The following is a 20,886-nucleotide window of genomic DNA, read 5'->3' on the forward strand; positions in this document are numbered from 1 at the left end:
ATTTTAGAATAAAGACACTATGACTTGTAAACTGGAACGTTTCTTCATTTATATGTTAAGTTCATAATTTTGTATCTTATTCTATGGATGTTTCTGTTTCGTCTTTGTACTTCTGATCCCTTGCTGGTTACTTGCTAATAGTGGTTTGTTTTTATTAATAATATTAACCGTTTCCAAAAAAATTCACAAAAATTTTCATTATGAAACTATAATCCAATATTTCGTATTTTGAAATATAGCTTAGAACATTATTTGCATTAAATGTATCAAATCAAATAAGTTCGTTTACTTAATAATCAATATATATATATATATATATATATATATATAGCTTTAATTCAATGTTAGTAAATCCAGTATTTACTCATATTTTGCTTAAAATATATGTTAACAACAAGATATGTATTTCGCAATATGTGAATATCAATTTTCACAACTCCATGTGTGTGGAGGGGGTTCTCTAATTTAACTTTTAAGTTTGGGTTGGGAGATTTTTTAGGTCTTACATGAATGGTCTATGTTATATTAATATTGGAATCTAAACTTTAAGGGAGTCCTTAATACAAAAGGTTGGCAAGGACTCTATTAACACCCTATTCCCGAGTGTAATTAACGAGTGAAGCGGAAAAAAATGAAGGGAACTGGAGAGAAAGTTATGTCGATCGTGTTCCCCGATTTTTTGGTTGGAATGATTCAGAAAGAAAGGAAATGATTTCGAAGGATTAGTTTCTCTCCTAATCTTCCTCCCAAATTGGAGTGATTTGGAGAGAAGAGAATCACTGATAAAGATAAATCTCAACGTTTACCAATCTACCCTTCAACCCTATATAGCAATTTCACGTCAAATATACAACACACATAAAAGAATCAAACTCTCTCCCGCCTTTGTGTACCACCGGTGACGATCCTACCCTGCAAGTCTTTGCTATCAGGTTTCAATTTCTTCTCTATTTTTTTTGCTTCATGTTGCCATTAAACGAGTACATTGTGTTCATGTTTTTTTCCTGCTTAAAAGCAATTATTTTGTGAATGAGAATGTTACACTCGAATATTGGTAAGTTTCCCTTTCTACCTTTATTTGTAATCTTTGCAACTTTGGCCCTTACGCTGGGCGTACCTAGATGGTACGTTGGGCGTAGGGGCATTAGGCGAAACGGTGGCGTTTTTGGAGAGTACATTGGGCGCATGTTGAGTACGTTGGGCATACTATGTCTGGACATAAACCCTAATCTTTAGGGTTTGGATCCTATATATTGAACCTTAAGTTTCATTCCCCCATCCCATTTCTAGCCCCCATCACTAGAAACGTTCCCCCTTACAAACCCTAGCCCTATTGTTGCACTTTGAAGCTTTAAAATATGTTTTGTGTATTTCAAATAAATAGGAAGGTGGTGGTGAAGCTTGGATGTGGAAGTCTTGCATCATTCTCAACCTCCGAAAGGTATAAAGTTCATACCTTGGTGATTAACTTGATAGATCTTGTTTATACGATGATTTTATGAACTTTTGTCCCCAGGCTATGACTTTCTTGTGCATGACATGCTATAGAACATATGGGTTGTCCTTTTAGACGTTTTACCATGTCTAGAGTCATAAAAACGTGATATTGGCATCTCGGAACATATGGCCTAGAGATCATACGAGAGACAACGGAGAAGATCGTTCAAATTCGTGAACGACTAAAAGCATCTTGGAACCGACTAAAGAGTTATGCGGATAAACTACGAAAGCCCTTAGAATTCCAGGTTGGTGACCGCGTACTGTTGAAGGTCTCACCCTGGAAGGGAATGATACATTTTGGAAAACGTGGTAAACCGAATCTAATGTATATTGGGCCATTCGGTAGCTTACAAACTTCAACTACCGCAAGAGCTCAATAACGTACACCCCGCCTTCCATGTGTTGTAACGTCTGGATCCTTGTATGTATTTTTAAATCAAAATATTCATTTTTGCAAAGGGACTCGGCGAGTTAGAGGTCCCAGACTCATCAAGTACGAATAGAATTTGGACACGGGACTTGAAGTCTACTCGACGAGTTGAGAGCCTCAACTCGACGAGTAGGGTTGCCAGAGTGAAACCCTAATTTTCAGGGTTTTGTGTGGCAACTAGAAAGTTTTGAGTCGAACCAAGTCTAAAGGAGTCTCATGTATAAGGGTATCCACAATGTAAGATGTAACCCTATTGCAATAAAACATTTGAAAGCCATAAGGGCATTGATTTATAAGCTATCATATATATATATACGTAAGTCTTGAGGAACCATGATGTAATTAACATTGACAAGTCAACAAGAAAGCACACATTAAACAATTTCTTAGGATTTATTGCATAACACTCCACTATGGTCGAAAACACCTTGTGGGGACAAGTTAGGACCAAAATCAAACCAAAAATAAGGTACCTAGGACCAAAATCACCTCAATGGGACACATCATAGCCGAAAACTACCTTAATGGACCATTCCTTGGCCGAAAACTACCTTAATAGGACCCAACACAATATTTTACAATTGCGAAAAGGGATGTCGTAATCCAGTTGTAAAATATTTGAAGGTGGGTAAATGACGATTTACCAATTTCCATCATGAATAACGAAATGATTATTAAGTTTTAATTGGATTGAAATTCCTAGATCCTTTGAGATTCATTGAACTTTTCAATGGCATGTTTAAATCTCGATTGTGCCATTCAAGTTTGTGACTGGGATGCCGAGGATCACAAACAAGGTGTGAATAACCATGCAAATTAGTTTGGTACACTCAATGTTACAAATCACCTAATCAATGTGCTGGTTAACCTCACACGTTCCATTGATCTATGATTAACATCAAACTACCCTTTGCCACACTTTGTCAGTCCCAGATTAGTGTGTCAGTTAACCACACACGCTCCACTAACGACTTAACAAGGTGCAAAGTGCAATTTCATGGATTAACACCATTTTTCACAATTTCCTAAAGTAACTAAGATTGAGAATTTAATAAAAGTTTAGTTACTTTATATTTATCTTTATACTTTTAATGGGGGAGAATTAATGTCATATCTTACCCGTTCGGCTAACGACCCTCCACCAGTCAAAGAAGCGGTGAGTGAGAGTGGACACCCATTAAACCACCATTTTATAGGCAGTAACCTTATACCCCCTTGTAGACCGGCTTCGTGAATGAGCCCTACTAACGTTAAGACTGACTTGTCTTATACATACATACATATATATATATATATATATATATATATATATATATTAAACTTATAATATTATAAAGTATAAGGGTTGAATTTTAACTTTTAAAATTTTAGGGTTTGGAATTAAAGTTTCATTAGTGAGACTTTACAAATTCTAGAACATGAGGGCAAGTTTTGAAACTTGTCAAAACTCTTCAATTCTATAACTTATGAGTTTAATGTTGGTTTTATGAAAAGACTTTTGATTTTCCATAACTTGAGGACAAGTTATGGAGTTCATTAAAACATTTATGATAAGACTTTTCAATTTCCATAACTTGAGGACAAGTTATGGAACCCATTAAATAACATTTAGATCAATTCTAATAAGGAAAACTATCATATATTTTTTTTAATCATGATCTAAACTAACTTATAGGGCAAAATAGTTTCAAATCAAATGGTACGAGTAATTGGCTTAACATATAAACTAACAACTATCATAATAATTTTGACAACTATCTTTTGATGACTCTTGGAATTCATAACTTATGAGTTTAATGCATTTTTTAAGATGAGATTTTTCATTTTCCATAACTTGAGGACAAGTTATGGAGGTCATTAAAATCATTAAGATCAATTTTTCAACAACTAAAATTATCATATAATTCAAGATTGATCTAACTAAACTCATAAACAAGATAATATCAAGTCAACCATTTGCAAGCAACTTTGTTTATCATATAAATCAACAATTATCTTAAAACTTTGACATTTATCTTGTGATTGGACGAGCATAATCACTACCATATCATAAAACCATATTTAATGATGTAAAACAGTTTGTAGTAGTGATTCCAATCCAATCTAGGCCAAGGAAACTCAAAATTCTACAACCAGAGCCATTGACTCGACGAGTTGCCCTTGTTACCGAGTGAACTCATCGAGTCAGCCAGTGGACTCGGCGAGTTCATCAGTCAGAGGCCAAAATTTTGATTTTTTTCAACTTCGAAAAATAACAAGCATCAAGTATAATCGAAAACAATCTTAGGCTCTGATACTAGTGTTGGGTTTTGAGTACTATAACACTACTATGGTGCACATGAAACCCTAATTGCTTTGGATCTATGTTTTCTCTAATTATACATGCATATTTTCAATTTTCTAAAGCATATATCCTAACTAGCATACAAATTGACATTTGAGCAATACAACTAGTTAGATGACTTACCTCTTAGAAGGACTTGTAGTTCTTGACCTTTGAAAGCTTGAGCACCCCAAGTGTGATGCATCTAATGGTTCACGAACACCAATATGCAAGATGAGGCTTGAGAGAATATGTTATTTAGCACAAAATCAATACACACTCTCCAAGAATGTTGTAGCAACTCATGTAACCGATTTTAGCTCTAAGGAGGTTTATTTATAGTGTAGCAAATGCTAGGGTTACACTTTGTAAACCATAATGACCTTTCATATTACTTAGGCTCCATGGGTTAACCTCCATGGACTATCTCATTGGTTTAGCACATCCTAAATAACCATGGATCATTAGCCTACACTATAAGATTCATTGATTTACATAATCAATCCTCATATATTTAATTAGTCTCTTTTGATCACATAATTAATTCCAAATTAATTATTGATCAATACTAATTAAATAATATGATTTCATATTAATATATCATATTTGTAATATAATATATTAACCTACAAATATATTAACCTTATTCTCAAAAGTCCATCCTATCAAATTGCACTGGTGAAGGCAACCCAAAAGGACCATGCTACAATCGGGTCAAGTACATCCCAGTTATAGTTATGGACTTAGACACCAAATCCAACATCAGAGTACCTACAAAAGTCGTGTATTATAACCAGAATCTCCCGTAAGAGAGCTTGATACTTGTGTATATATCTATACGGGACTGATAATCATGCACCTAAGTTGTTTGCAATAGCTAGAACGGTAGGTCTGGGGTGACAAATGTCTAACATTCTGACGCCTGAAGAACGTCGTAACAGGCCATTTATGTTTTAGCACGATTATAATAACTCGCATGGGGAACCAACGATACATTTAGTTTACGGGGCAACATTACATTCAAATGGTTTTAAATGAGATTAAAACTAGACGTTACTATTTTAAGTATTAAAATACTTGTACATTTCGGTCTTAGGGGTTTTAAGACTACACCCATTTTTAAGGAAAATATTGGATTTTCTGGAAACAAACACTATCATTTTACAAGGAAAGACTTACAATTCTTCATACAAACTCTTATGAACTCACCAACTTAATTGTTGACACTTTTCAAAACTACTTGTATTATCAGGAAATCATTAAAGCGAATAATTACAAGCTTTTGAGGATGGGACGCTAATGCGTCAAACAAATCTTTTTATCATTATAATGTAATTAACTTTGAAACATGAAACTCTTACGACAATGTAACTTTTTTAATTATATTTATGATGGTTGCATTTTGCTTTGTTCACTATTATACATATTGTTCTGGTACGATTCATGAATTCATCCACCCCCAGACGTTTCCGCCATCCTTGTTTGGGGGTGTGCCAGTTTAGTCGGAAGAGGGTGCTTTAGTGATTATTTTTACTACCACTTCGGTATTAGTGCATCTTTAGGTCATTAGCACCATAAGTGAGCTTCAACACCAACATCTGTTTGTTAATTGGTGTATTAGAGGGGGGGGGTATTGTTCGAGATGTTTATGGTAGGTATGCAATACTCTTTTAACTTTAACTTGGATTTTTCCCTTAAATCACTTTTTCTGTAAATATGATTCGTTATTTGATTGCGGAGAAAAGAAAAGCCATGGAAAGTCTTCATGAAGAACTTAGAGCTCAAAATATGGACTCGAGAACAAAAAGAGAACAAGTGTTCTTCAATTTATTTTATCAGACTTTATTTTCTGTGATTCTTATTGAATAATTTTATTTAGTTTTAATTAATTTGCAGATAAATTCTAGAATCGTGTAAGCAATATTTACACTCATCACCTAAAAACTGATGACTTATATGTATTTTTGGTAAAAAAATAAATAAATAAGTTCAATAAAACAATATGTAACTAGGTTCAACGTTTTAGATATTTTTGTTGAGTTTTTTTTTTTGTTAATTCACATGTTTTGTTTGTGAGTGGTGTCTACAAAAGCTAATAAAAAAACTTATAATTGCGAGATAAAACTTTATCTGTAAACTCGGTTGTGATCTAAAGGTGGAATTAAGGCTTTGCTAGGGATGGTTAGGTCAAGACATTCATATTTTCTTTCTCAACTTGCACTTGGAGTTACAAATCGAGTTCAAAACTTATAGCAAATGTAATAATCAATAAATAAATAATTGCTTAGTAGGTAAATCGACAAAATAATGAAGGCACAATATGTGTTTTTTTGTATTTTAACTTGTTTTTAAAAAGCACATATTCGGGAAAAATAGTTTTTTGATCATTATAATTCAGTGACCAAACTGATAAAATGGTGAAAATACGTTGTGTAGTATTCTACTCATTTATAAAATATACAAACCATGATCATAGGTCGATTGCTTGCTTGCTGGTATTGGAATTGGAATATCATCTACATGTGAGGTAAAGAAAAGATTATCCCAAAAAAATTCAATATTTTTACTCAAAAAACTTTATGTTTCTCAGTTGAAATATTATTTTAGATACCATCGACATAAATTTGTTCTACACTTGGATGAGTGGATCTATCAACAAAAATACTATTAGTGAGAGAAAATTTGAAAGTACAATGCTGTAATAAAAGTAAATTTAATAATAAATAATATTATGTTGCTATTTCTTACATGGATGTTAACCGGACAATGATCTATAATGGTTTTTGTTAGTAGGTTTAGATTTAAACTAGGTTTGTAACGTCCCACAAATCCGTACTAAAAATTTCTTTTATAAATCATTTCTAAAACCATATTCATAAAAGATATCATAAACCATAACACAATTCAGAGTATTAATTTTCAAAACATATGCTCGTTATCAGAGTAAAACATCCCAGGCTGTCTAATTTATGGTGTGTGTCATGCGATCACCCCGAGGTCTTCCCTCTGCTACCGGAAGTACCTGAAACCAAAACTGGAAACCGTAAGCACGAAGCTTAGAGAGTTCCCCAACCTACCACATACCATGCATAAACACATACTGCACATACTGGGCCACGCCCGCTATTCTGGGCCTCGCCCCTACCTCAGTCCTCGCTCGCTACAACGGCCCCGCTGCTCCAGGCCTCGCCTGGCTTCGAGCTCTGCTCGGATATAGATTTGTTTCACTTAGGCTCGCCTGTCACTGGGCCTCGCCCGCTAGCATATACTAACACATAAGCATATCACAACACATAAGCTAACACGTACTAATAAATCATGTCCTGAGGCCTCGCCTATCTTGGGCCTCGCCCTTGTCCTGTTACTGATGACTCATGGAACCCCGTCCATGCTCCTACTGATAGTGAGATACGGGCCCATCCCACACTCATTCTTTCCCTAACTTGGGCCTCGCCCCTGTTCTACTGCTAATGAGATGTGGAACACCATCCACACTCTGCTATTGGTGAGATACGGGACCCCGCCCACACTCACCTCCCTACCAGGCACATACATGTATCACACAGACAACAAGTATAAACTATCATATAAACCATTCCTTGGGCACCCGCCCGCTATCATTGGACCTCGTCCTGAATATCATACTAGCATACTGCGCCTAGGGCTAACCCCCGGGTCTTCTACTCATAACCACATGGGCCGACATTGTGGTCGTAGACCCACCCACACAAAAGGGAAACTCACCTGCACTTGCCGATACCCCTCTGGCTGCTGCCCGACAACTCTCTGAACTGCGGCTCCACTAGCTCCCCGAGCTACCAATATTAATATAATAGTTAGTCTAACTGTCCTCCGAAAGTCAACTTTAGTCAAAGTCAAAGTCCTGGTCAAGGTCAACCTTCCAGGTCAACCCTACTCGCCGAGTCTACTTATTGACTCGCCGAGTTCACACGCTCAAAGTCCTTCCATTCGCGACTCGACTCGCCGAGTCAGCCCATGACTCGCCGAGTCCACCGATTTCCGAGTCCTGTCCTGTCCAAGTCACTGAGTCTCCACTCGACTCACTGATTCGAGTCTTAACTCGAAGGGTTTGGGGTTTTGCGACTTGACTCGCTGAGTCCAAGAACAGACTCACCGAGTCTAAAGCAAACTTTAACAGACTCGCCGAGTTGTTCATCCAACTCGTCGAGTTCCTCCTAATCTTCATACTACTCGCCGAGTCCACTCGAAGGACTTGCCGAGTCTATTCAGTCCTTCATACATTCAGAGGCTTTTGAGTCATGCAGGGACTCCAAACTGTAGATCCACTCTCCCAAAGCCCATTCCCTACGTAAAGTTGCAACCTTTACGTGTAGCTAAGGAGATATAGGCTAAACACACCACAAACTAGGGTTTAAGACAACCATGCATCACCTATACTCTCAAGGCTGATACTTTATGACTCTCTGGGCCAAGACACAACTGGAGCTGAAGGGATTCAGCTTGGGGACGTCCAAACCCGAAATGTATCATACTTGGTCCAAAATCTCATAAAGATGGACATGAAATGATCCAACAATTAACAAGGCAAGGAAGGAACTTGATTACCAAAATGAGCAGCTAAAGAGATGAATCTTCTGGATCCACAACCTTCCTCTTGAACCCTCAACTCCTTTTTCTCCTTCTAGGCTTCAAGAACACTCCAACTCTTCAACAATGGCTCACACACTCAAAGAGAGCACTAGGGTTTCGTGGAATAGCTTCTGGACAATCGAGGCTACAAATGAGGCTGATAGAAGGAGAATGAGATGCTTAAATAGGGTACAAGTCCCGGAATTAGGGCTTTCTCAACCCAGACCAGACTCGCCGAGTCAGTCTCCCCGACTCGTCGAGTCGGTCACTTAAGTCGCGACACGGATCACGCTCCGACTCGTTGAGTTCCTCCCTGGACTTGACGAGTTAACTCTTTGACTTAGGGTTTTCTTTCCTTTCTCGGCCTTTCTGATCTTGGGTGTTACAAGGTTCTAGTTTTGTAATGGTTTATAAATTCTAGGATCATTGTATTTAATGTTCGGGTCATGTTACAACACTATTTACATTGTTCATTTTTATATATTTTGCATTCTTTATCGGTTGATTTTTTAACAGCTAACAGTTTCTGAAAAAATATAGTATTATTTGGTTTTTGAAAAATATTAGTATATAATGATGCAACATGAACAAATGTAAAAGTAGGACAACGGAAAATAACTTACCGTTTTATGTGAGCCTCTATATTATCAATAATAAATAGTTTGTTATCAATAGAAAAAGGCGAGTTTATGTGTTGTTATCTAAAAAATACGTACCAAAGGGCTTCTAGCCCAGCGGCATCCGGTGTTGCCCTCCCTCATCGAGGTTGGGGGTTCAAGTCCCGTCGTGGACATAGGTGGAAACCGAATTGCAAACCGAAAAAAAAATCTAAAAAACCTGTTACTATATTTTATATATAAACCATGAATTTCTCATGTAAACAACAATAATTTACTGCAAACAAACAAACTTGAAAAAATCCTACCCATAGGTCTCTTTCTAGTTAACTAGTGAAGAAGCCGGGCTTCGCCCTGGTTTGGTTTTTTTCTCAAGGCTTACCGAAAAAATATTACATGCTTTCAACAAAAGACTTCAACCAACCATGTAACACCCGTTTATTTAATAAATAAATAAGTAAATTAATGATTTTATTATAGCCCTAAAATCAATAATTATTTAGCAAAGTGTGATTTCGAGGAGCAAATTGTAAATATTTTAGAAGTCGGGGGTTAAAAGTGTAAGTTTCGGATGGGTTCCGTAAAGAATTATGAGGCAAGGGATTACTTGGTAATTATTGGGACTTCATTTGAAAACAATTTGTAGAGGGAGGGGTTGTTGAGTAAATTTTGGACTTAATTCGAATGGATTTTAGTTGCCAGGGGTTAAAAGGTAAAATGAGGGATTCGTTTGGAAAGAAGAGGAGGGAAGAGGGACCATTCTTGACATTATGGAAATAAGTTTGGAAAGGCACAGGTATTAAGCTCCCATCCAAACCCTAACCCTACCTTATTATTCAGCCGCCATCTATGGATCTTCCCCACTACCGTCCGTCAACCTCCATGCGCCACTCTCCTTCTCGTTTCAGATCGTGCAAGACCACCGGGCGCCACCGCTCACTTCGTTTCCGATCAACTAATGCGTCCCAGCCCGTAGCATCAGCCGTGGACGAGTCGATGACGGGTTTTGGGTGGATTGTTGCAACCGTTCACGTCTTCAGCTGTCGTTCGCTGCCGCTTTTGGCTATTCCGGTGCCTTTCTGACTGCTGTGTTGCTGCTGTTGGGTCCGTCCTTGCCGTCGCCGCTGCAGCCGCCATCTCGCGCAGCTGCTGCTTATCGCCGAGATGTTTCATGCCGCCGTGAAGGGGTTATTGTGTTCGATATTTTGCCATCGGATGAGTGTTTGTTGCTGTGAAGTAATGGGTGTTTGTTTTGCTGCATTATAATGGCTGCCGACGTGAAATCGTTCTGCTGTCGACATCTGTCACCGTCGGCCACCACAGGTGGCTGTATGTGCGTGTTACCGTGAAATTAGGTGTGTGAGTGTGCTATGTAATCGGGAATTTATGAAAAACTCACCACCACCACCACCACAAGGTGGTGGCTGCCGCCATGCACCGCCGTGGATGTGTGTGTTTAGTAGGTGTGTGTGTTTTTATTTGTGTTTTAAGCATTGTAAAGTGTATTGCAAAATGTAATAATGAAAGGAAATTGAAAACCACCACCTTAGGGTGGTGGCTGCCGCCACCGGCCGCCGTGTTGGGTGGCGGTGTGTTTAGTTGTGTTGGGATTGCTAGTTTGGGGATGTTTGAGGAAGGGACTAAAACCATAATGGGCCCAATGAGGCTTAATGGACATAAAAGCCCAAGCATGTGATCAATGGGATTAAGGAAACCCTAATGGGTCTCATGGACCCTAATTGACCCAAAGAGACCCTAATGGGCCCAATAAGGCCCAAAATGACTTAAAAGCCCAACCAAGACACTAATGGGCTAGTATTGGGTTGGAAAACCCTAAGGGCATAAAATCTTAATTGTGGGAATTGTTTGGGACACATTCAGGAATAATTTAATAACTTGAAATATTAAATAATAATAATTGGCATAAATTAATCTAAGCAATATTGGACTTAATAGATTAAGTCCTTAGTGGATTAAGTCTTTAATGGGTTAAATAGGAAACTTAACCCTAATCGACATTTTATGTGAAACCCACTTGGGTTTATTGTTGGGCCTTTCTATTGGGCTTTGATGATTGGATTATTAATGGGTCATCCAAGAATAATCATATGGACTAAAATAATTTAATGGGCCTAGGGTAAGGCCCATGTAAGGGTGGCCCATGACATTGGATGTAAGACCATGTGGGGTAGCCCATGGCAGTCCTAGGTAAAGACCATGTGGGGTGGCCCATGACATTGGATGTAAGACCATGTGGGGTAGCCCATGACAGTCCTAGGTGAAGACCATGTGAGGTAGCCCATGGCATTCTTACAGGTTTTTGTATGCATGACTTATATGTAGCTTTTATAGCTAGCAGGATATGTGATACGGGTAGCTTTTATAGCTAACGGGATATGTGATATGTGGATTGTGTGTATGGTATGCTTTGGAAAACTCATTAAGCTTCGTGCTTACAGGTTTTGTTTATGGTTTCAGGTACTTCGTTTTCAAAGGAAAGGAGCCGGCTCGATCGCAACGCATCACACTATGTTTTCCGCACATGAGATCTTTGGAATTACACTATGATATTATTTTATGATGACATGCTTGATTATTCACACTGGTTTGACATGAGATATTATTATGACTTTCATACTGATGGTTTTATGTAATGATAACTTAAATAAAACAAAATTTTTGGTCTTGAATTTTGGGTCGTTACAAACCGTTTCCATGATACCCGATACTTCCATGATTTATAAGATTCTATCTACTCTTTCACGTATGCAATAAAAATGAAGCTATTTTCTAATTTATAGTTGACAAAGTTACTACCTAACTCCATTGAGGGCCAACAAATTGTTCTGCTCTTAAGGCCTCACACAATTTGGAAGTGAAAGATGTCGTTCATACAAATTTACCACTAATTAATATTGTTATTTTATATTAGAGTTATAGGATAATGTAATCAAATACATAGCCTGCAGTTGCTACAAATCGGTTATTTTGTATATAACATGCAAGAAAATATTAGAATAAAATTATTTAAACCCGAAAAAAACATTTTTTTTGGACAAATGTTTACTTCGTCCTACATAAACAAAAATCACATTAATAAATAATATTCACATCTACCACAAAAGGGTATTGTTTATATCTTTTTACAGATACAAAACCTTGAATTAGTTTGAGTTTTTGGGTGAATTTTCAGTAATAATATCCTACACATCTTTAAACATTTTGTTTCTTTTTTCTCCAATGACTGATTGCATCTGGAAAAGTTTTGTCAGCTACTTTTCGGCTCAACAAAGTTACCCCTCCCTGTAATTTCGCCAATTATTCTTCCACATCCTTAACCTAATACAAGTACTATAAGTATTAAATCAAAATTCATGCGTAAAGTTTATCATATAAGCAATAAAAAACAATGAGTTAGCACTAACATAATTACCTGCACATGAAGATGCAGGTACTGCAGCTCATATATCTTGGATAATGGAGTCACCAAGATATACAATCTATTTCTTTCCTTTTTTTCAAGATGCGTTACTTTTGGCAAAATGAGCAAATGGTTGTTTTTGTTGCAGTAAAAACTCCAATCTCCCTTTTCTTTTGTTATTTTATCATAGCTCAATAACAGTAAGCAAGCCACGTTAGGTGATATCGATGAACACAAAAAAAAACACACAAAACAATTTGCCAGTATGTTTTCCTGGATGACGCATCAACTCAACTTTGACTGAAAAAATCATCGTAATTTGGCTTAATCATGTTCATTTCCAAAAGTATGTCCCTATTCTAATGGAAATTTTGGACAACAAAAAAGAAGTAGGGGTATGATAGTCTTTTAAAAAGAGAGTTGAATGAAAAATGTACCTTGCATCCGAACCAACAACAACAAAATCCTTGATCAAATGTTCTAATTTCAGCCACTTATTTAAGATTATAATGACATAATTGTATAAAGGTTAAGATTTAGATTTTGAATCTTAAGTTAACTATTACTCTCAAATTCCAATATTACCCTTCGCTTTGCAATCTCCTTTTTCTCGATCATCTTTCTCTAATTGATTGAGTTCCTTGTAAGAAGTGAATTTTAAAAAATAGGAAAAAAATGAAATTAAAATTAGAGGAATCACTATCACCTTTGCAAGCATTTCACTTATTCGTTGTCCTTTTCTTTTCCTCCAAAGTTTGTTTCTTTCATGCTTATGAGATAGATTAAATGCAAGATCCTAGAATATAAAATATTTACAAATTTTAAAGAAATAATCAAAGAACATTTTGAAATTATGATAATCCAAATGAAATATAATAAAGTAATGAATGAGGTAAAGTGGAATGAATAAATTGGCTTTGACATTTCATCGAACGCCTTATAGGCATGTATCTCATAGGGTTCAACTTTATAAGCAGTTCAATCCACAACCAGCAAGTAAGAGAAACCAAATCAACTTCCAAATTTCATATCCTGCAATAACACTCCAAGAACCCATTGTTAATTCCAAATAATCAAAAGTTCGTTCGAGTTACAGATTCTATGTAGGAATGGATTGTGAAAAAGGTAAATCTAATCCGACTATATGGGGAAAATGATTCCAATTTTGACATTTGAAAACGACACTTGAGGTTTTATTCAGTTGACAAATTCATAAATGGAGTATGGGAGTGTGTCTTTGACATAAATTAAGGAACAAGGGAGAGAGACGGTTACTTTTGACTGGAGTCGACAAAACGGGAAGAGAGCAGTATAGATCGGAGCACCAAAAGAGCGCTTAGAAATACCGTCAAAGGTGGTTGGGTGGCTACCTGATTTCGTATGCCAGAGTGAGCAGAGAGATATGACAGACTGTGGCTTCATGAATCGCATTTGAGAGAGAGAGGGAGGATATGATAAATAGAGCACACAAATGAGAGAGACCGCCATAGGTAGTATCGGTGGCTTCGTGTTTTGCTGAGAGAGGTAGTGAAATGATGGAGGAAGCTGGAATTGTGTGTGTGTGTGTGTGTTTATCTTGGACTCAACTGACGATGTAATTGGGTGGGGGAGGCAGCGTCATGATGAAGAAGAATGGAGGCACAACGCGTATCGTCCAACCCGATGATGTGTCATTTTTGAAGCTACTGATCAACAAAGGAAAACACATGTGTGTGGGTTATCCCGTCAATAGTAAACAATAGGTAAAGATAAAAAAAAAAGATAAAAAAGGACCCCATTGAAAAAAAAAATCCACCAATAACAACATAGAACTGTTTTGCTGAGAGAGGTAGTGAAATGATGGACGAAGCTGGAAGCGTGTGTACGTGTGTGTTTATCTTGGACACGATTGACGGTGTAAATGGGTGGGTGGGGGGGGGGGGCAGCATCATGATGAAGACGAATGGAGACACAACACGTATCGTCCAACCCGATGATGTGTCATTTTTGAAGCCACTGATCAACAGAGGAAAACACACGTGTGTTGGTTATCCCGTCAATAGTAAACAATAGGTAAAGATAAAAAAGATAAAAAAAGGACCCCATTGAAAAAAAAAATCCACCAATAACAGCATAGAACTGTTTTGCTGAGAGGGGTAGTGAAATGATGGAGGAAGCTGGAAGTGTGCGTGTGTGCTTATCTTGGACTCGATTGATGGTGTAATTGGGTGGGGGAGGCAACATCATGATGAAGAAGAATGGAGGCACAACACGTATCGTCCAACCCGATGATGTGCCATTTTTGAAGCCACTGATCAACAGAGGAAAACACACGTGTGTTGGTTATGTCGTCAATAGTAAACTGTAGGTAAAGATAAAAAAAGATAAAAAAAGGACCCCATTGAAAAAAAAACACCAATAACATCATAGAACTGTTTTGCTGAGAGAGGTAGTGAAATGATGGAGGAAGCTGGCAGTGTGCGTGTATGTTTATCTTGGACTCAATTGACGGTGTAATTAGGTGGGGGAGGCAGCGTCATGATGAAGAAGAATGGAGGCACAACACGTATCGTCCAACTCGATGATGTGTCATTTTTGAAGCCACTGATCAACAGAGGAAAACACACGTGTGTTGGTTATGCCGTCAATAGTAAACGGTAGGTAAAGATAAAAAAAGGACCCCACTGAAAAATAAGGGAAAACTGCAATAAAGTCCCTACATATTGGCTTTATAATCGATTTAGTCCATATATATTTTTTTATTCAATTAAGTCCCAAATACCGGCAATCGTATTCAATTTAACCCTTTGACCCGGTCAACAGGTCATCCAACTTTAAAAAATTACATTTTTGGCTCAGATTTCAAAATTTATTACAAATTTGGTCCAAAATTTACACTTTTGGCCCATATTTTAAATTTTGTTACAAATTTGGTCCAAAGTTTACCCTTTTTGCCCAAATTTTAGAATTTTATTATGAATTCATCCTAACTTTAGTTTTTTTATAACTTTTTTTTTCTAAAGAATTGTTTCTAATATGTTTTTTCTTTATAAAATCATATTTATACAAAAAAACGTATTTTCACTTAAAAATCTTATATTTTCTATATAAAAACTTTTTTTATATGAAATATCTAGTTATAAATAAATATTTGTTAAGTATATAAATATATACAAATCCGTTTTTATAAAAAAATATATACAAAAACATATTTTACAAAAATAAATGTATACAGACACCTATTTTATCTATATTCTTATATATATATATATATATATATATATATATATATATATATATATATATATATATATATATATTAAAGGAGGTTAGTTTTTAGGAATAGTGAACTTATCTGTTATTTGCCAAGAATCATCCTTCTGTTTTCTTTGTTTTTTTCAAGGGTCTTATTGTTCTTCATTAATTTTGTTGGGTCTTATTGTTCTTCATTAATTTTGTTGAGGGTCTTATTTGCTGTTTCTTCTCAACTAATCCCACGTCTGTTTCTTTCATCTTTATCCGTATTTTCGAACCTTGTGCATTCAGTACTCTTTCTTCTTCTGTTTCCTTGCTTTCTCTGCATTACTCTTTCTTCCTTTTCGCGGTTCAGACACCTCCATTTGCTTCTTCTGCTTCCTTCGTTTGTGTGCAGGTAGAATGTTTGCTTTCTATTCCGTTTTCTTATCTTCTAATTGTCACGTTGTGTATTTTCGTTCCTGGTGTAGTTTTTTTTATTTTCTATTCGTTGCATTTAAATGTTGTGATGTACGGTCCGCGGAAACGACTTTGCCGTGATGGTGTCCCTTCAGCTGTTGCTGGTGATGCCGCCTCAACGTTGGTTGTTCCTTATGTTCAGGTTGCTCATGCTGCTCGCCGTGGTCCACGGCCAGGTCGGATGAGGCTTCCGCCTGTTCTTCCTCATTATGTTGACCTAGGGGATAGTCGTTGTGTCTGCGAGTATTGTGGTGTCTTTTTTTGGTTTTCTGAAAGAAGTATGAAATTATCTACGCGTAATCATCCGAGGTATAGTCGTTGTTGCAGGTCTGGTGAAGTTGTCCTGCCCTATCCCTCTACATTTCCACCTGAATACATGTCGCTTTTCCGTAATAACAGCTTCCTGAGGGACATTAGGGCTTATAATAGTATGTTCTCTATGACATCTTTTGGCACCACTATAGACGATGAACTGAACGATGGTCGTGGTCCTTATGTTTTTAAGGTTTTAGGACAAATTAGTCATAGGATCGGTTCCCTCTGTCCTGATGCTGTAAAGGGGCCTAGATTTCTCCAGTTATATCTATTTGATACAGCTAACGAGGTTCAGAACAGGTTGAAATCGTTTAAAAATCCTCAGAAAAATCTTCTGGATGAGGGCGTGGTTAGGTTTCTAGTATAACGAATACGTACGGACGTTTAAGACTGCAAAACAGTTTGCAGATGAGATGAACATCCCATCATATTCAGTTCGTCTATTTAATGACATTGCTGATCGTAGGTATGATTTACCTACACCTGGATCTTTAGGTTGTATTGTTACAGGTGATGCGTCTGCTGGTGATCGTTACGACATTGTCATTCATTCCAATACAGGTCGTCCTTAGCGTATTATTAAGCTACACCCTACTTATATGCCTCTGCATTACCCGCTTTTGTTTCCATACGGTGAGCCCGGTTGGTGTCCGATCATGAGATTAGGAAATAGAACTGATGTTGGGGCTAAAAACCTCATGGTAAATATGTATTATGCATACCACCTTCACGGGCGTCAGTACATATGGTCTGCTATTCTTAATTCTTCTAAATTGTTTCAGCAGTATTTAGTTGATGCGTTTACATGTATCGAGGATAGTCGTCTCCAGTTTTATGCAACACATCAGGAAACCCTTCGTTCCGAATATGTTGGAGGCCTTTATGATGCATTATCGAAAGGTGATAGGGAGTCCCGATCAGTTGGAAAACGTGTGTTCCTACCAGCATCTTTTACTGGTGGTCCACGTTATATGTATAGCCACTATCAAGATGCTTTAGCGATCTGTAGGGTACACGGAAATCCACAGTATTTCATTACATTTACATGCAATGTCAAATGGCCGGAGATTACACGGTATATGTACATGCATGATCAGAGAGACCCGCAAAGCAGAGCAGATATCATTGCTGAGTATTCAAGCTGAAAGTACAATCCTTCATAAATTACCTAAAGCAGGATAAACCTTTTGGAGAAATCGATGCATGTACGTATAACCATTCTTTGTATTTATCAATTATTACTTCACTTCTATAGTGTGCTCAGTATTGTTTCCCAATAGTTTATAACTATTTGTTAATTCCCATTTCGATTTGTTTCCCTTTTCCTATATAACAGATTTCTATATCTGTGTAGATTTGTACACAATTGAATTTCAAAAAAGAGGGCTTCCCCATTGTCACACATTAATTTGGGTAAATGTTGAATACAAGATAAAAACTCTGGAAGAAGTTGATGCGTTTATTACAACAGAACTGTCGGATCCATTACTAGAGCCTCAACTATATGCAATTATAACAACGTGCATGATCCATGGTCCGTGTGGATTGCTCAATGAAAGAGCTCCATGTATGAAGGATGGAAAGTGCAGCAAACATTTCCCAAAGCCATTCCTCGCTGCTACAGTCTTTGATATAGAAGGTTACGCTCGCTACAAACGCGGACCAGATGCCCAATACACAACATCATGTGGAATCATTATCCACAGTGGATATGTTGTGCCATATAACAAGAAACTTTGCTCCAGATTCGAAGCTCATATAAATGTAGAATATTGTGGGTGGAACATGATGATCAAATACCTTTTTAAGTATATCTCAAAGGGAACAGATCGTGTCAGATATGTCATTCAAAAGGATGTAGGTGTCAATGATGTTGGACCAAGCAACACTGTAAATGAACAACCGGATGTCATGTGTCAAGAAAAGCAACGCATCGATGAGATAAAAACATATTTGGATGGTAGATATATTTGTCCGCATGAAGCAGCATGGCGAATATTTGATTTCCCTATACATCACCGAAATCCAGCGGTCCATATACTCTCAGTTCATGAAGAAAATAGTCAGCCAATTCTTTTCAAGGAAGACACAACAATAATACAAGTTCTCCGTAATCCATCTGCTACTAGGACAACCCTTTTAGCATGGTTTGAAAGCAACGCAAAGGACCCGACGGGCCATGAAAACACATATATTGAGTATCCAAAATACTACAAATGGGATGGCCCTTCCAAATCGTGGGATAGGAGAGCAGCTGTTTCATCTAACATGGTTGGTCGTCTTGTATTTGTGCATCCATCATCTGGTGAATTGTTCTACTTGCGGTTGTTGTTGTGTCACCAAAAGGGTTGTACCTCTTTTGAAGACCTCCTAACCGTATCTGGTTATGTTCACCCTACATACAGATCTGCATGTAATGCGCTTGGAATCATAGGGGATGACATTGAGTGTCTTGTTGCGTTCAATGATGCTTCTACATGGGCAACACCATTCCAACTCCGTCTTCTTTTTTGTAGTTTGTTATTATTCTGTGAAGTTACAGATCCAAACCTTTTGTGGCAAAAGGCTTATGAAAAAATGTCAGACGGCTACATTTATAGATTAAAATCAACATTACCTGATAAGGCTTTCTCTGCAACAGACGATGTAGTTCGTCAGCAATTACTTAATGATCTAGAAGACATGCTCTCTTCTTCTGTTCCAGCAAGATCACTTGCTCATTTCAATTTGCCCATGCCATCACCTGTTATGCATACAATTCTCCAAAATCGACTACTCCTGGAAGAGATGACTTACGACAAAAGGGTTTTGGCAGATCAACATGCACAATTGCTTCCACAACTAAATACGCAGCAGATGGCGATCTATGGAAGTGTTTTTTCCCGTATAGAAGCTAACAAACATATTCTTATGTTCGTTTATGGCCATGGGGGTACCGGAAAGACATTCCTTTGGACAACTATTCTTTCTTTTTTTCGATCGCTCGGAAAGGTTGTTCTTGTAGTCGCCGCTTCCGGAATAACATCATTGCTTTTGCCTTCTGGAACTACAGCGCATTCGAGATTTAAGATACCAATTGATCTCGCTAGCAACAGATCATGCGATATAAAAAAAAAGAACATCACTAGCCGATCTTATGAAACATACATCACTCATCATATGGGATGAAGCCCCTATGAGTGATAGACGATGCTTTGAATATCTTGATAGGTCTTTACGGGATGTACTTGACTGTGACGAGAAGCCATTCGGTGGTATTTCAGTCCTTCTTGGGGGTGACTTTCGACAAACACTACCCGTTTTGCCAAAAGGCACACGATCCCAAATCATAGATCTTATAGTGCCAAACTCATATCTATGGAAGTTTTTCGACATTCAGATGTTGACTCAAAACATGAGGCTCGGTTCCAATGAGGATAAGAATCCGCAGACAATGTCAACAGCCTTCTTTGCCGAATGGCTACTTCAAATTGGTGAGGGCATAGTTGGACGGCCTGATCCAGATGATCCACGCGACACGTCTTTCATTCAGATCCCTCATTCATTGTTGATACCTCCAGCGCATGACTCACTACAACAACTGATACGTTTTGTATACGACACAAAATTACTTAACACTTCGACCGTAATCGATCTATCAACACGAGCGATTGTCTGTCCAACTAATGAAGCTGCCGATAATATCAACAACATAATCCTCAAATCGGTTGAAACGGATAGCATGACATATAACAATACGGATGCAATGGAACCGAACGAAAAGCACACATCAGATTTAGAGGGATTGTTCCCCATAGAATACCTAAATCAGTTGACTTTCCCAGGAATACCACCACACACATTGGAATTAAAGTTGAAGACACCCATAATGTTAATGCGAAACATCAGGCAACGAGATGGCTTATGTAATGGAACCAGACTAATTGTCACACAACTTCTGCCAGCAGTGATTGAGGTGACTATAATCACAGGGACA

At 37.5% G+C, this 20,886-nt stretch overlaps 1 protein-coding gene across 1 annotated transcript; it reads left to right on the forward strand.

Annotated features, from left to right (window-relative positions):
• The first annotated feature begins 18,434 nt into the window (after nucleotides 1–18,434).
• Nucleotides 18,435–20,078, forward strand: LOC145099466 (uncharacterized). The gene has a single exon (XM_079037039.1). The coding sequence runs from the start codon at nucleotides 18,435–18,437 to the stop codon at nucleotides 20,076–20,078; it is 1,644 nt and encodes a 547-aa protein (XP_078893165.1).
• Nucleotides 20,079–20,886: the final 808 nt, after the last annotated feature.

The sequence above is a fragment of the Lactuca serriola genome, chromosome 4, assembly GCF_051521515.1.
Source record: "Lactuca serriola cultivar US96UC23 chromosome 4, Lser_US96UC23_V15, whole genome shotgun sequence".
Classification (NCBI taxonomy): Eukaryota; Viridiplantae; Streptophyta; class Magnoliopsida; order Asterales; family Asteraceae; genus Lactuca; species Lactuca serriola.

What these genes read in the sequence shown, in the direction of transcription:
- LOC145099466 (XM_079037039.1), top strand. Translation starts at nt 18,435, where the DNA reads ATGATCCATGGTCCGTGTGGATTGCTCAATGAAAGAGCTCCATGTATG.